The 15,829-nt window shown below is 34.6% G+C and overlaps 1 protein-coding gene across 8 annotated transcripts in view; it reads right to left on the minus strand.

Moving 5' to 3' along the window:
- CASK (peripheral plasma membrane protein CASK) overlaps positions 1-15,829 on the minus strand; it is a 404,924-nt gene that overhangs the window by 363,844 nt on the left and 25,251 nt on the right. For 7 of the 8 annotated variants that reach the window (XM_076539690.1, XM_076539684.1, XM_076539689.1 and 4 more), the window contains exons 2-4: positions 10,313-10,425; positions 7,600-7,705; positions 4,933-5,010 (exon numbers count right to left, since the gene is read on the minus strand). In XM_076539690.1, coding sequence (XP_076395805.1) covers positions 4,933-5,010; positions 7,600-7,705; positions 10,313-10,425 — 297 coding nt within the window. Of the gene's footprint in view, positions 1-4,932; positions 5,011-7,599; positions 7,706-10,312; positions 10,426-12,079; positions 12,099-15,829 lie in introns of those variants that run through there. The other variant, XM_076539688.1, reaches the window with a different exon arrangement.

A 15,829-nucleotide genomic window follows, 5' to 3' on the forward strand; every position in this document is an offset into this window, starting at 1 on the left:
AAGCTACGATGCTCCCTGAGGACTCGAGACCCGCGGAAACAAACGACCGTTGTCCTATAAACACGGCGATGAAAGGTTCAAGTTTTATGGTGAACAGATTCTTAGATGAGAATGGGGAGGTCTTGATGATCGGGCTTTGTAACGGGGTGATGATGTGGGACAATGTACCGATGTCAACGCAGGAGTTGGCGTGATAGCTTGACATATTTGGAAGGTGTACAATTGGTCAGAATAGAAAAATGGACGATTCGCAGTTATTTTCGGTGAGGTATTGGCTTTAACGATCGCACACCAATTATTATACTTATCAGGTTCCAACCTTCCAAAGTTCCAACTTTCCAAAATTCCAACCTTCCAAAGTTGCAACCTTACAAGATTTTAATCTTCCAAAGTGCCAACATTGGAAAGTTCTATCTTTCTCAAATCCCAACATTCCCGGGATCCAACCTTCCAAAGTTCCAACCTTTCAAAGTTCCAACCTTCCAAAGTTAGAACCTTGCAAAATTTTAACCTTCCAAAGTCCCAACTTTCCCAGGATCTAACCTTCCAAAGTTCTAAACTTTCAAAGTTCTAATCTTCCAAAGTTCCAACATTCCCAAGATCTAACCTCTCAAAGTTTCAACCTTCTAAAGTTCTAACCTTCCAAAGTCCCAACTTTCCTAGGATCTAACCTTCCAAAGTCCCAACTTTCCTAGAATCTAACGCTCCAAAGTTACAACCTTGCAAAGTTTTAACATTCCAAAGTTGCAACTTTTCCAAGATCCAACATTCCTATGTTCCAACCTTCCAAAGTTACAACTTTGCAAAATTTTAGTCTACCAAAGTCCCAACATTACAAAGTTTTAACCTTCCAAAGTTCCAACTTTCCCAGGATCCAACATTCCAAAGTCTTAACCTTGTAAAGTCCTAACCTTGCCAAATTTTAACCTTCCAAAGTCCCAACATTACAATATTTTCACATTACAAAGTTCCAACCTTCCAAAGTTCAAATTATCCAAAGATTCAACCTTCCAAAGTTACTAACTTCTAACGTTATAACCTTCCACACTTTCAACTTTCTCAAATTTCATCTTTCTCAAGTTCCAACCTTCCAAAGTTCTTACATTCCAAAGCCTTAATCTTGCAAAGATTTGACCATCCAAAGTTCTAACATTTCAAAGTCTTAACTTTCCAAAGTCCCACCACTCCAACGTTCCAATCTTCCAAAGTTCTAACCTTCTAAAGTTCCAACTTCTGATATTCCTAGCCTTCCAAGGATCCGACCTCCCAAAGTTCCAACCTTCCAAAGTCCCAGCCATGCAATGTTTCAACCTTCCAAAGTACTCATCTTCTAAAGTTTGAATCATCCGAAGGTTCAACCTTTCAAAGTTCCAACCTTCCACTGTTCCAACTTTCCAAAGTCCCAACCTTCCCTATGTTCCAACCTGCAAAAGTCCCAACCTTGCAAAATTCTAACCTTCCAAAGTCCCTACTTTCCAAAGTTTGAATCACCCAAAGTTTCAACTTTCCAATGTCCCAACGTTCCTGAATTCCAATTTTTGAAAGTCCTAACCTTTGCACATTTCGATCATTCTAAATTCGATCATTCAACCTTCTTAACTTTCGATCTTCCAAATTCCAAAGCTACGAATATTCGAAATTTCTAAAACTAAAGCTCCAAATTTCGAAACGTACATCTTCTCTAAACTTCGAATCACCTTATTCCAAAGCTTCCTAACCTCCAAATGATAGTCGGCGAACGTCTCGAGAGTGAATGAGATAGTGCTACATGCGTTCAGCAGTTGTTATTGTTATTACTATTCTTGTTTGCCGAAATGTAACTGGAAGTGTCCACGGTGGGGAGCACTTTTTTATTTTGGGTCACGCGCCAACTCGAGCGTTGACATCTGTATATTTACTGTTGGGAACTTCGAGTGTAACGACAGAAAGGCTAAAAAATTTGTCATTTTTAAAACGTGAGATGAAAAGTTCTAGTTTTATTGCGTTGTTGAAGATTGCTGTTAGATGAGCAATAGGGATTTGTTGATACCATGCTTTATGATAGATATAAGGTTAAGGTTAGAGGGAAAGGGTTACTGATACATAATAACAAAAAACTCGTCAAAAATACTAATTCATTACTCCTTGCCTAAAATGTCAAACATCCATTAAAAACCAACAAATAATAGCAACTTACATATTACAAATGAAATGAACTATTTTATAAGTAATATTAATTTTAATAACTAAGTCAAGTTTAACAAGTAACTCAAGTTTGATACTCTCTTGAAATAACTTTTTCTGAACGGTCAACGCCTTACATCGCATACCATCTTTCAAACTATTTTCTACACATCTACAAACTTTACAAATAGTTCGCCTCTGTTCTGTACATAAGAACAACATAAAACTTCGTAATAGCAGTTTCTAACAATGGAGGCAAATGATCGGTAACAACATACCAAACAAGACCAGATAGCGCAAATGTTTGTTACAAACTTTCCATACTTTTTTACGGGAAAGTTATGTCCGTGTATCACGGAATAACGTTGTGTGTAACGTTGTAACAGCTCGAGTTTCTGTAGTACGATAACCGGGGTAAAATGAACGAAACAGTTTAATTTCCGGAGGTAATCGTCGTCCAGCTCTGACACGAACGACGAAAACGACATTAAATTAAAACTGAAACCAATACGCCGTTTATTAATCAACGAATGACGGAACGGCTTTCGGAACTGATGATGGCGTGCACATATGTGGACTATGTGGGCTACGTGTGTTTACATATTTGTTTATGTAAAATTTGCACGTTGTTAGTGACGCTGTTCTATATTTTTCTGTTTTATATTTACTGATCATGTATTCAAAATATTTTACATATTTATTTATTTATTCTATTATACACATGTCTATACCTATTCTACACACGTGCACATGTTGCATTTTTAGTAAAAAAAATTGCAAAATTTTAGTAAAATAGAATTTAATAAAATTTGGAGCTTATACATCTTAAAATTTGTAATTCAAAGAGTACCTATTTAAAAGAAATTTAATCGGCAATATAACGAGAGAGCCTTATTGTATTTACTTTCTCGAATAACATAGTCAATTATTTATACAACAGAGGCTTAATTCAATAACAATTCCGAAAATAAAATTACACTTCCATTTGTCAGACTTTCAGCAAATATCTCCGTTTCCCTACTAATCATTTTTGTTATATAATAAAAAACATTGATTAGTAATAAGGATGAAGATCGCACATTAAAAGCGTTGAAAGTAAAATTAACTCAGGGCTGAATGGCATAAAAATGCCTGTATGCTTCTTAACGGTATAGGTCACGCGATTAAGGAAAATGTTAAAGGAATGAGTGATAGGCAGTTGTGAAGGTTAACAGGGATATAAAAAACGATCGTCAAAGAGCTCGACGACGATATACTGAGAGCATTATTTGTTACACTGTCTGGATAACATCGGTTCAATCGACTTTGTGTTAAGGGAGGATCACACGACGGGTTTCATAATATAGCCATTTATCTTTTCAGTTATTAGCACTGTGGGACGTAATAGAATTTCTGTATTTTCGGTTCGTTACTTTTTTAATTTTTATGTTTGTTATGTGACTATATTGGTAATTCTAAATTGATACATTTTTATATTGTTGAGTGTAAGTTGCTAAATTTGTAGATTTATAGATATGTGGATATGTGGAGATGTGGATGTGTGGATATGTAGATATGTGGATAAATAGATATGTGGATATGTAGATATATAGATTTGTAGATTTATAGATATGTGGAAATGTGGATATGTGGAGATATGGATGTGTAGATATGTAGATATGTGGATAAATAGATATGTGGATATGTAGATATGTAGATATGTGGATATGTAGATATGTGGATATGTAGATATGTGGATATGTAGATATGTGGATATGTAGATATGTGGATATGTAGATATGTGGATATGTAGATATGTGGATATGTAGATATGTGGATATGTAGATATGTGGATATGTAGATATGTGGATATGTAGATATGTGGATATGTAGATATGTGGATATGTAGATATGTGGATATGTAGATATGTGGATGTGTGGATATGTGGAAGTGTGGATATGTGGATATGTAGATATGTAGATATGTAGATATGTAGATATGTAGATATGTAGATATGTAGATATGTAGATATGTGGATATGTAAATACGTGGATGTGTGGATATGTGGAAGTGTGGATATGTGGAAGTGTGGATATGTGGAAGTGTGGATATGTGGATATGTAAATATGTGGATGTGTGGATATGTGGAAGTGTGAATGTATGGAAGTGTGGATATGTGGATGTATAGATATGTGGATATCTAGATGTGTGGATAAGTAGATATGTGGATATGTGGATGTGTGGATATGTGGATGTGTAGATATGTGGATGTGTGGATATATGGATGTGTGGATATGTGGATAAGTAGATATGTGGATATGTAGATATGTGGATATGTGGATATGTGGATATGTGGATGTGTGGATTTGTATATATGTAGATATATGACATATACATATGTAGATTTTTAAATATGCAGATATATGATATATACATATGTGGATTTTTAAATTTTCATATTTTTTGACATTTTAATTTTTTAACTTTCTAAAAAGTTAACCTACCACTATTTTAAAATGCACAAAACTCTCTCTATTATTACTCAACTAATAACAAAAGTAAACAATACTGTAACAATACAGTAAAAATTTAATTATGTGATCATATGTGAAAAGACCTCCAACTACACAAAAAGCCCATAGAAGACTAAAGTTCCTAAATGCACCTGTTTTTTCTTTGCAAGAATTTAAAAGCATGCCATGTATGAAGACTATATTCAAAGAGATAGAAAGACCTTCGATGCTTTGAAACACTTTTGTCCACATACGTAATGCATAAGATTCTCTTACCTGGCAACTGCTTCGCTGTACACGAATCCAGCAGTTGCTCTGCGAACGACCTCGAAACATAAATCAGAGCCATCCATACTGAAACAGAAGCATGACATTAACGTTCAATTTACACGATGTAACAATTTACATGTACCTCGGAAAAACAAGGTATACTTAAACGATGATATTGAACTTTCGCGTGATTAATTACACCGAAATATTTGATTAATTTTGTTATTGGGGTGCTGGGGAGTTTAATTGCTTATATGTATTATACATGTGTTTATCGTTATTTTGTGGACGAAATTTTGAAATAACATGAATAGAAATTTTCAAATTTGTATATTTGTTTAATTAAAATTTGTAAGTCACAAATTTCACAATTTATATACTCTCAGTTTTAGAAATTGTTAATGTACGAATCATACATTTCTGAAATTTTCAATTATAGAAATTTCTGAATAAAAAAATTTTTGTTATACAAATTTGCAAGTTGAGAAGTTTCAATTACACAAATTCCCAAATTTAAAAATTCCAATTACCCAAATTTCCAAACTTAAGAATTTCAATTATACAAATTTGCAAGTTTAGAAATTTCAATTACACAAATTTCCAAACTTAAGAATTTCAATTATACAAATTTGCAAGTTTAGAAATTTCAATTGCCCAAATTTCCAAACTTAAGAATTTCAATTATACAAATTATCAATTTTGTCAGTGTGCAAAAGGCATACAAATAGTTCCACATATATGGCCCTTTCCACAATCTCCCCATACAGAGCCACATACCGAATAAACAAGGAATAATACATCTTAATTACGACATTCAATTCGCATCTAAAGGGATTATCTATAATATCATCGTTTGTGCTCCGAATAGACAAAATACCTCGGATTATATAAGAAATGAACGCGATGTAAATTAACGAGGTTGCATTCGATCGATAACTGACATGTTCAGCGTACAAACGATTAGATTAACAATTACAATCAGATTCTCTGTCGCAGCATGTGTATTCAATAGATTATTTATGACTGAGTCAACGCTAATTAGGTCGATTCACGGACACGTGAAATTTCTGCATGATACACAACTTCATTTTTCAGATTATCTTCTCGAATTGAATTGCATTCGTTCTGGAAACTCGTTTACAAGGATTTACGCAATTATCGGGGCAATTAAGCAAAGCTGACTATTATACACTTGAACATGGATGAAAAATCGGATGCTCGCGTATGGTAAGTTGGCAACTGGAATAGTAGCATTCACGTTGCTTCGAGTGCCATCTTGTTAGACGCGTGTAATGCGTTGTAATACGACGCGTGGCGATATAACGCATAGTAGTACAACACGTGGCGATATAACGCGTGGCAATACAACGCGTGGGAATACAACGTGTGGCAATACAACACGTGGCGATATAACGCGTGGAGATACAACGCGTGGCGATATAACGCGTGGGAATACAACGCGTGGCGATACAACGCATGGCGATATAACGCGTGGCGATACAACGCGTGGCGATATAACGCGTGGCAATACAATGCGTGGAAATACAACGCGTGGCGATATAACACGTGGCAATACAACGCGGGGCAATATAACGCGTGGGAATACAACGCGTGGCAAGGCAACGCGTGGCGATATAACGCGTGGCGATACAACGCGTGGCAATGCAACGCGCGGCGATATAACGCGTGGCGATACAACGCGTGGCGATACAACACGTGGAAATACAACGCGTGGCGATATAACGCGTGGCAATACAACGCGTGGGAATATAACGCGTGGGAATATAACGCGTGGCAATACAAAGCTTGGCGATATAACGCGTGGCAATATAACGCGTGGCAATATAACGCGTGGCAATACAACGCGTGGCAATACAACGCGTGGCAATATAACGCATGGCGATACAGCGCGTGGGAATACAACGAATGGCAATATAATGCGTGGCAATACAACACGTGGCGATATAACGCGTGGCGATATAATGTAATACAAGATATTTTTCCATCTTAATATTTGAAATTCTTAACTCATCAAAAAATGCATAAATAATGTAGAAGCAATTCGTTTTGTTAATTGCATTCATTTTTGAAACAGAACGATTTAAAATTAAACCAGTGGCTAAAATTAATGACGTTTTTAATAAGAACGACCGCAAATTGAACAATAAAACAGCAGCTTAAAGTTTCATCAATTTTTTTATCAAACTCAAATGAGATTTTTTTTTTTCATTCCGTTGCATGTTTAAATCTACCGAGAGACCCGGTTTTAGCCTAGAAAGTTATCTATCTCGGAAGTTGCGAAAGAAATAAGAAGGTAAGTTGAAAGAAACGTGTGTGTATACGTGCACATAGAGCGAGAGCCCCTTTAAAAAAAACTTGCGAAGAAATTCATCTAAATGTAAAGCCAAGACATTAGTAAACTCTTGGGTTCGCTCGGGTCCTCGCGCAAAACGCTTCAGACGACTTAAACGTCAAGAGTATACATGAAATTCTGAGGAAAAACGCGGGGGAATGTGAACCTTAACGAAAACGAATGCTCGCTCGTTCACGTTATAATGAATTGCTGGAACAATGCGGGCCTGGTCGGAAAGAAACGGAGTTCGTTTAACATTTTTCGCGAGCTTTAACTCCATTGTGAGGAGAAACAAACGAATTTCACGTCGTTATACTTACTATTCGAATACCATGTACAGCATACCCTCCGAACTGTAGGTTTCCAGTAATTCTACGATGTGGGGATGTTTCAACATGTGACATATTGTGGCCTCCCGTTTCAAATCTGGAACAATCGTGTTTGTTCGGATTGTTAGTTTTGTAATTGCCTTTTTTGCGATATATGAAGGGCTAATGTTATGCGTTACTGATATCATTCTTTAGGATGTTATGATGATTCAATATTTTGCGATAGAATGCAATGGTGATATAGCAAATGGGTGATACAGCGTGTAGTATTACGAAGCGAGGTGAAAAAATGTGTGTATGGAGATATAACGCGAGGAGATGCAATTCGTAGTAATACAACGAGTAATAATATAGTGCGTGGCGATATAACGCGCTGAAATACAACACATGGCGATATGACGCGTAGTAGTACAGCAAGTGGCAATATAACGCGTTGTAATACAACACATGGCGATGTAACGCGTAGTAGTACAGCACATGGCAATATAACGCTTGGCGATATAACGCATGGCAATACAACGCGTAGCAATACAACGCGCGGCAATACAATGCGCTGCAATACAACGCGTTGCAATACAACACATGGCAATACAACGCGTGGCGATATAACGCGTAGTAGTTCAACGCGTTGCAATACAACGCGTGGCAATACAACGCATGGCAATACAACGCGTGGCGATATAACGCGTAGTAGTTCAACGCGTGGCAATACAACGCGTGGCAATATAACGCGAGTCAATACAACGCGTGGCAATACAACGCGTGGCAATACAACGCGTGGCAATACAACGCGTGGCAATAAAACGCGTGGCAATACAACGCGTGGCAATACAACGCATGGCAATACAACGCGTGGCGATATAACGCGTAGTAGTTCAACGCGTGGCAATACAACGCGTGGCAATACAATGCGTAGCAATACGACGCGTTGCAATACAACGCGTGGCGATACAACGCGTGGCAATACCACGCGTGGTAATACAACGCATGGCAATATAATGCGTGGCAATACAACGCGTGGCAATATAACGCGAGTCAATACAACGCGTGGCAATACAACGCGTGGCAATACAACGCGTGGCGATATAACGCGAGTCAATGCAACGTGTATTAATACAACTTGTGGCGATATAACGCGAGTCAATGCAACGTGTATTAATACACCTTTTGGCGATATAACGCGTAGAAGTATAACACGTAACACAACGTAATGGCACAAAAGAAATATTGCAAACAAAAATTACACAATTATGATAAAATCGCTCCGCAATATAATAATACTATACTGATATAACACGTCTTCAATTTCACAATAATTAATTAATCTGCTTAATCAACTACCAAAAGGCAGTAACATTAAAAACAAGTATTTAAATAAGTATTTAATTTAAATTTCAGTAGGAATTTCTTAATTAATTCCCCCAACATCATAAGAAGGCAAAAACGAATTTAATTAACGCTGCATATGGTAGAATTAAAAAGTAAGTTTGAATAATGAACTCTGAAGCAGGAAAATTTTAATGAAGATTATTAGAATTGATAGAAGTAATCAGTTTAGAAAATGTAATTTTGAGGATAAGATGAAAGAAAGGTGCAAATGCATGAAATAAATGTTTTCATTGTTGTTAGTAAGATCTGTGACGTATATACAAGCATCTCATGAAACAATGTTCTAACTATGACGCATTTTCATAATATTATTAACCCTTACAGCGATGCAGCTCTTTTTCATCTATTATTAGAGCATGCAACTCTTAGACGTGTAAGTATGTAAAACAGACAATTTTTATTATTAGATAAGCAAAAAATACATACTACAAGTAATAGATAGCTGTCTACCAAGTATTCTGATTATATTTCTTTTTATAAACAAATACCAAGTCCTGATTAGACAGAGAATATCTAAAGGTAATATTTATGTACCTTGTTTACGATATTTTATTAATTATGAGGGTTCACAATTCATAATAGAAATTAAATAACTTAAATTACTTCTAAATTTAAAATGTTTAAGCTTAGAAATTCAAAGTTTAAAAATTCAACACTTCAAAAGTTAAAAATTGCTCTCCAAATGTAAGAATTCTCAAATTTTCTCTAAAAGTCCAAAATCTAGTTTACAGAATTTAAAATCCCCCTCTGTCTCTCACCCTTGAACGAGTAATTCAAAATTTAATAATTTAATTTGCTTTCTATTTTCAATGTTGCATTATGCAAGATATTCTATCTCCAGCCCTTGAAAGTGTAATTCAAAGTTTAATAATTCTACTTTCTATTTACAATGTTGCATTATGCAAGGTAGCTCGACAGGTTTAGTGTTAAATTCCAAAATTACTCTTCGGTGAACTACGAGTACTCAATAATGTAAAAGTGGGTTCAGCTGTGAAATTGCACTTTGGTAATACCCGGTTCTCCAATTAACATAACGAAAACGAGACTGCGATATCGATTTCGGTATCCGCAGTTCCTCGAGTATCGTACGTGTTCCACATTAAGGTCCATCGGATACGTTCGGGCACAACGAAAGCAATTTCAATCGAATTGGACAATAGGCCGCAAGAATTCATGGCTGAGCACGTGTACACACGTGTGCCGGTAAAAGAGAATACGTAAACACAAGAGACGAGCAAGGAAAATAGTCCCGTTCGATTTGAACAGGCAGCGGAAATTAATGGCGGAACAGATCTCTATTCCCATCTGAACTCACCGTTCGTGCTTAGACCCGGACTGGAGGTGAACTTCGCAACGTCCACGATTTTTACAGCGAACGTCTGCCCTGTTTGTCGGTGAATGCATTTCCTAACGACGCTGAAAGGTCCCCTGAAACAATCAGAAAAAAAAAACGGGATGAATGACAATCGACTGCGTGCGGTTTTCGTTCGCGATCGGCCATTGTACGGCCATGAACATAATGACTGGCTCAACTGGAACGTCAGCGACTAAGCAAGGTATACTAAGCCCGATAATGGGCTCCGGATAATTCGCCGAATGTTGACCACGAACGCATTCGTCGAATACGCGAAAACCATAACAGCCTGAATGATCTCTATTGCCAGTCACGAATTAACTGCCAACCGATCAGTCGCCTGGATAATTTGGATTTGGGTATTGTTCAGTAGAATGGCCGACACTCTGACAAAGATACTAGTTTTAGACGGATAAATGACCGTGACGAACTCGGGATTTTGGTATTGTGAAGAGTGAAGCAAATATGGCGGCAACTGTACATTCATTTGCAATTTGCAAATTTAAGACTATATATATTTTTAGATACTTTTAGAAGACTATAATTCATGGAATATGATGTTCTTTACTTTATATAGTTTTAGATGGATGATACAATCAATTTAAATGACCGTGAGAAACTTGGGATTTCGATACTATGAAAAGGGAGCAAATATGGCGGCAACTGTACGTTCATTTGTAATTTGCAAGTTCGTGAATATATATATTTTTAGATACTTTTAGAAGACTATAATTCATGGAATATGGTGTTCCTTACTTTATATAGTTTCAGATGGATGATACAACTAATTTAAGTTACCGTGAGAAACTTGGGATTTCGATACTATGAGAAGGGAGCAAATATGGCGGCAACTGTACGTTCATTTGTAATTTGCAAGTTCGCGACTATATATATTTTTAGATATTTTTAGAAGGCTATAATTCATGAAATATAGTGTTCTCTACTTTATATAGTTTCAGATGAATGATACAATCAATTTAAATAACCGTGACAAATGAAACTCGGGATTTCGATATTACGAAAAGTGAAACAAACATGGCGCCAAGCACCTGTACGTTCATTTGTAATTTGCAAATTCGTAACTATATTTTTAGATAATTTTAGAAAGCTAGAATTCATGGAATATGTTATCCTTTACTTTATATAATTTTAGATGGATGATACAATCAATTTAAATAACCGTGACAAATGAAACTCGGGATTTCGATATTACGAAAAGTGAAACAAACATGGCGCCAAGCACCTGTAGGTTCATTTGTAATTTGTAAATTCGTAACTATATTTTTAGATACTTTTAGAAGACTATAATTCATGAATTATGTTATTCTTTGTTATTTATTTGTAATTTATAATATATAAGAGTAAATATTTTGTTCCTTCAATTCAACCTGTCTTTTGTAATAAAAATTTTCCTCACATTAATTTGGAACAAATTAATCTTCATTTTCTAATAATAAATGGTTCAGTATTTCTTTTTGAGTTATTTGTAATAATTTCTGTTCTTCAAATATATTTTTTAGAGTAATCATTTTAGTACATGTTTAGTACATCTTTCTTCCTAAACTTTTCAGCGAATTTTCAGTAAAATTTATTTCAAGTAACTAATATTTGTAATGCACAGAAAATTTGTGATAAAGAGATATTTAGTTATTAGTTGACATCAAGTTAAAGTCATTTAAGTTAAATCCAGCACTATACAACCAATTTAAAGGGACGGCTTTACCGTACATCAAAGGTTCTGCCTGGAGTGTTGTCTTTTGTTGTACCTACTCTTGAGTTGAAGTATGGTTGTCCGATCTTAACACTAGATTTACGGTACCTAAACTAACGGGTTTTAGATTTATTTTCAATAGGAGCCTTTGTCAAAATATCTATTAACGTTCATTAGTAATAAATATTAAAATGTTCAAAGTTTCTTAATTTACAAATTCTTAAATTTCTAAATTGCTGTCTTTAAATTTCTGAATATTTGAAAGATAAAATTTCTGTAAATGTTCAAAGTTCTGAAATTCGTAAACTCTCAAATTCTTAACCTCTCAAATACCTAAACTCTCAAATTCCTAAATTCTCAAATTCCTAAACTCTCAAATTATTAACCTCTCAAATGCCTACACTCTCAAATTTCTAAATTCTCAAATTCCTAAATTCTCAAATTCCTAAACTCTCAAATTATTAACCTCTCAAATGCCTACACTCTCAAATTTCTAAATTCTCAAATTCCTAAATTCTCAAATTCCTAAATTCTCAAATTCCTAAATTCTCAAATTCCTAAATTCTCAAATTCCTAAATTCTCAAATTCCTAAACTCTCAAATTCCTAAATTCTCAAATTCCTAAACTCTCAAATTATTAACCTCTCAAATGCCTACACTCTCAAATTCCTAAATTCTCAAATTCCTAAACTCTCAAATTATTAACCTCTCAAATGCCTACACTCTCAAATTTCTAAATTCTCAAATTCCTAAATTCTCAAATTCCTAAATTCTCAAATTCCTAAATTCTCAAATGCCTAAACTCTCAAATTCCTAAATTCTCAAATTCCTAAATTCTCAAATGCCTAAACTCTCAAATTCCTAAATTCTCAAATTCCTAAATTCTCAAATGCCTAAACTCTCAAATTCCTAAATTCTCAAATTCCTAAACTCTCAAATTATTAACCTCTCAAATGCCTAAACTCTTAAATCCCTAAATTCTCAAATTCCTAAGTTCTCAAATTCCTAAATTCTCAAATGCCTAAACTCTCAAATTCCTAAATTCTCCAAACATCCAAATCCTTGAAATCCTAATCAAAATATTGAAATTTCCAAATCCCCAAGTTCCCAAATTCTCAAATTCCCAATTTCCCAAAATTCCAAAATTTCTAAAATTGCAAAATATTATCTAAAATATTAAATTTCCCAAATTTCTCTCTTGGAACTCAACCAACACATAATTCAAACCTAAGTTATCCCATAAGACAAACTTAATTAATCTAAATAACAATTAATTAATCTAAATTTACTATAATATTCAACATCTACGTTTGAACCACGTAACCCATACAAATTACATGAACCACCCGGTACATCCCATTTCCGCTCGAAGTCAGCTCCGCCGCCCTAATAAAGACAAAATCAAATATGCCTCGATAACGGACGTTAAGAAGTCTGGAGAAGGTGTTGAAAGGAAGAAAATTGAACGCGCTTATATCCCGAAGAAGAAGACGTTGGAACAGAAGATCAAAATCAATCCCATTAAAGTGGCGTATAACGCGTTTTCCCGAGCAACAAGTATATTCCAGGTAACGTTTAGCCGTGAAAAAAAGAACTCATACCAAGGTGCTCAAAGATTCGTGTCAAGAACTAAGGAGACGATAACTAAGCGGAACTCGGCTTCAACATATCTCACGATATTATCGACAAGGACAACTTTCTTCTTCTAGTGCCTTTTAGAGAGCAACGAAAGCATCAGATGGCAAGATACAATTGCTCGCGTTCCTTTTCCTTTTCATACGCGAACAACTGAACTCTTTAGTAAACTGCTGAAAATATTTGTGTTTTGAACGAATAAATTTGACTTTACAATAACTATAATTGAGTAAACCTAACTTTAGTTGAATAAACCTAACTAAAACTTAGACTGAACAAACCTAACCTCGTTAAAATCTTCATTGAATGAATTTATTTTTACTATTTTTATAATTGAGCAAACGTAACCTCAATTGAATAGACATAACTAAGAACTCGACTGAATAAACCTAACATCATTAAAATATATATTGAATGAATTTATTTTTACTATTTTTATAATTGAGCAAACCTAACCTCAATTTAATAAACATAACTAAGAACTCGATTGAATAAACTTAACCTCATTAAAATCTACATTGAATGAATTTATTTTTACTATTTTTATAATTGAGCAAACCTAACCTCAATTTAATAGACATAACTAAGAACTCGATTAAATAAACTTAACCTCATTAAAATCTACATTGAATGAATTTATTTTTACTATTTTTATAATTGAGCAAAACCTAACCTCAATTGAATAGACCTAACTAAAACCTCGACTGAATAAAGGAAACTTGATTAAAATCTAAATTGAATGAATTTATCTTTACTATAACTATAATTTAGTAAACCTAACCTCACTTGAACAGATCTAACTAAAACTTCGACTGAATAAAGCAAACTTGATTAAAACCTAAATTGAATGAATTTCTTTTTACTATAACTATAATTGTGTAAACCTAACCTTAATTGAATAAACCTGACAGAAACCTCGACTGAATGAACCTAACCTAATTAAAATCTAAATTGAATAAATTTATCTTAACCATAACTACAATTGAGTGAACCTAACCTCAATTGAATAGACCTAACTAAAACCTTCACTGAATAAACCTAAACTAATTGAAATCAAAATTGAATAAATCCAACTGAACTGTAACCTCAATTGTATAAACCTAATCTGATTGTAACTTAAACTAAATCTAACCTAACCTCAACTACAGAAACCCTACCTAACCTAATCTCAGCTAAATAAATCCTATCTAACCTCACCTCAGCTAAATAAATCCTACCTAACCTAATCTCAGCTAAATAAACCCTACCTAACCTCACCTCAGCTAAATAAATCCTACCTAACCTAATCTCAGCTAAATAAACCCTACCTAACATAACCTCAGCTAAATAAATCCTACCTAACCTAATCTCAGCTAAATAAACCCTACCTAACATAACCTCAGCTAAATAAACCCCACCTAACCTAATCTTACTATAATCTAAGCTAAACAAACCCTACTATAACGTAAACTGAACAAACTTAATACAAATACTAATAAAAACTAATAAAAAGAAGAATAAAATAAATGTAATTTAACAATGTTATACCTACAAGAAAATATGAAAAATTATACTATAATAAAAATAAACACTTCTTAATTTTTTACTCCTAAATAATAAAATGCCCCAACCTATGACTTGAATAACCTAACCTAACAATTAAGTACCAATTTTAAATACCTATAGCCGCCCCTAACAGCGTAACGAAAGCATAAAGTAAGTGGCTAAAAGTAATTAACAGTTTCTGAAAGAAATACGTCAATAGCATAACACATAAACGTAAAGAGATTACAAGTATAAGACAGCTACAGTTCAAAGCTTCTCTTTACACACATTTTATGCTTTTTGACGGTAAAGGGATTTTATATCACAGCGACGTCTACATCCTTTCATCGATGAAAGCTCTGCCTCGAAACGATCTTCTCCCCCAAAAAGTGTCAATAAAACAAGCTTCCTGTGGCCCACTTTTTATAAGAATTATCGACACCTCGCTGTTTCTTGACAACGGTCGATTAATGGAACTTTGGAAACCAATTTCCGAATACCTTGGCTTTTCGATGATTCAATAGCCCCGCGGCCCGAATTCAAATATTCGTTTCAGCAAAAGAGTCTATTGGCTCATTGCGAGGTGGATCGATCACTTTTAGATCTCA

This window comes from Megachile rotundata, chromosome 14 (assembly GCF_050947335.1).
Source record: "Megachile rotundata isolate GNS110a chromosome 14, iyMegRotu1, whole genome shotgun sequence".
Taxonomy (NCBI): Eukaryota; Metazoa; Arthropoda; class Insecta; order Hymenoptera; family Megachilidae; genus Megachile; species Megachile rotundata.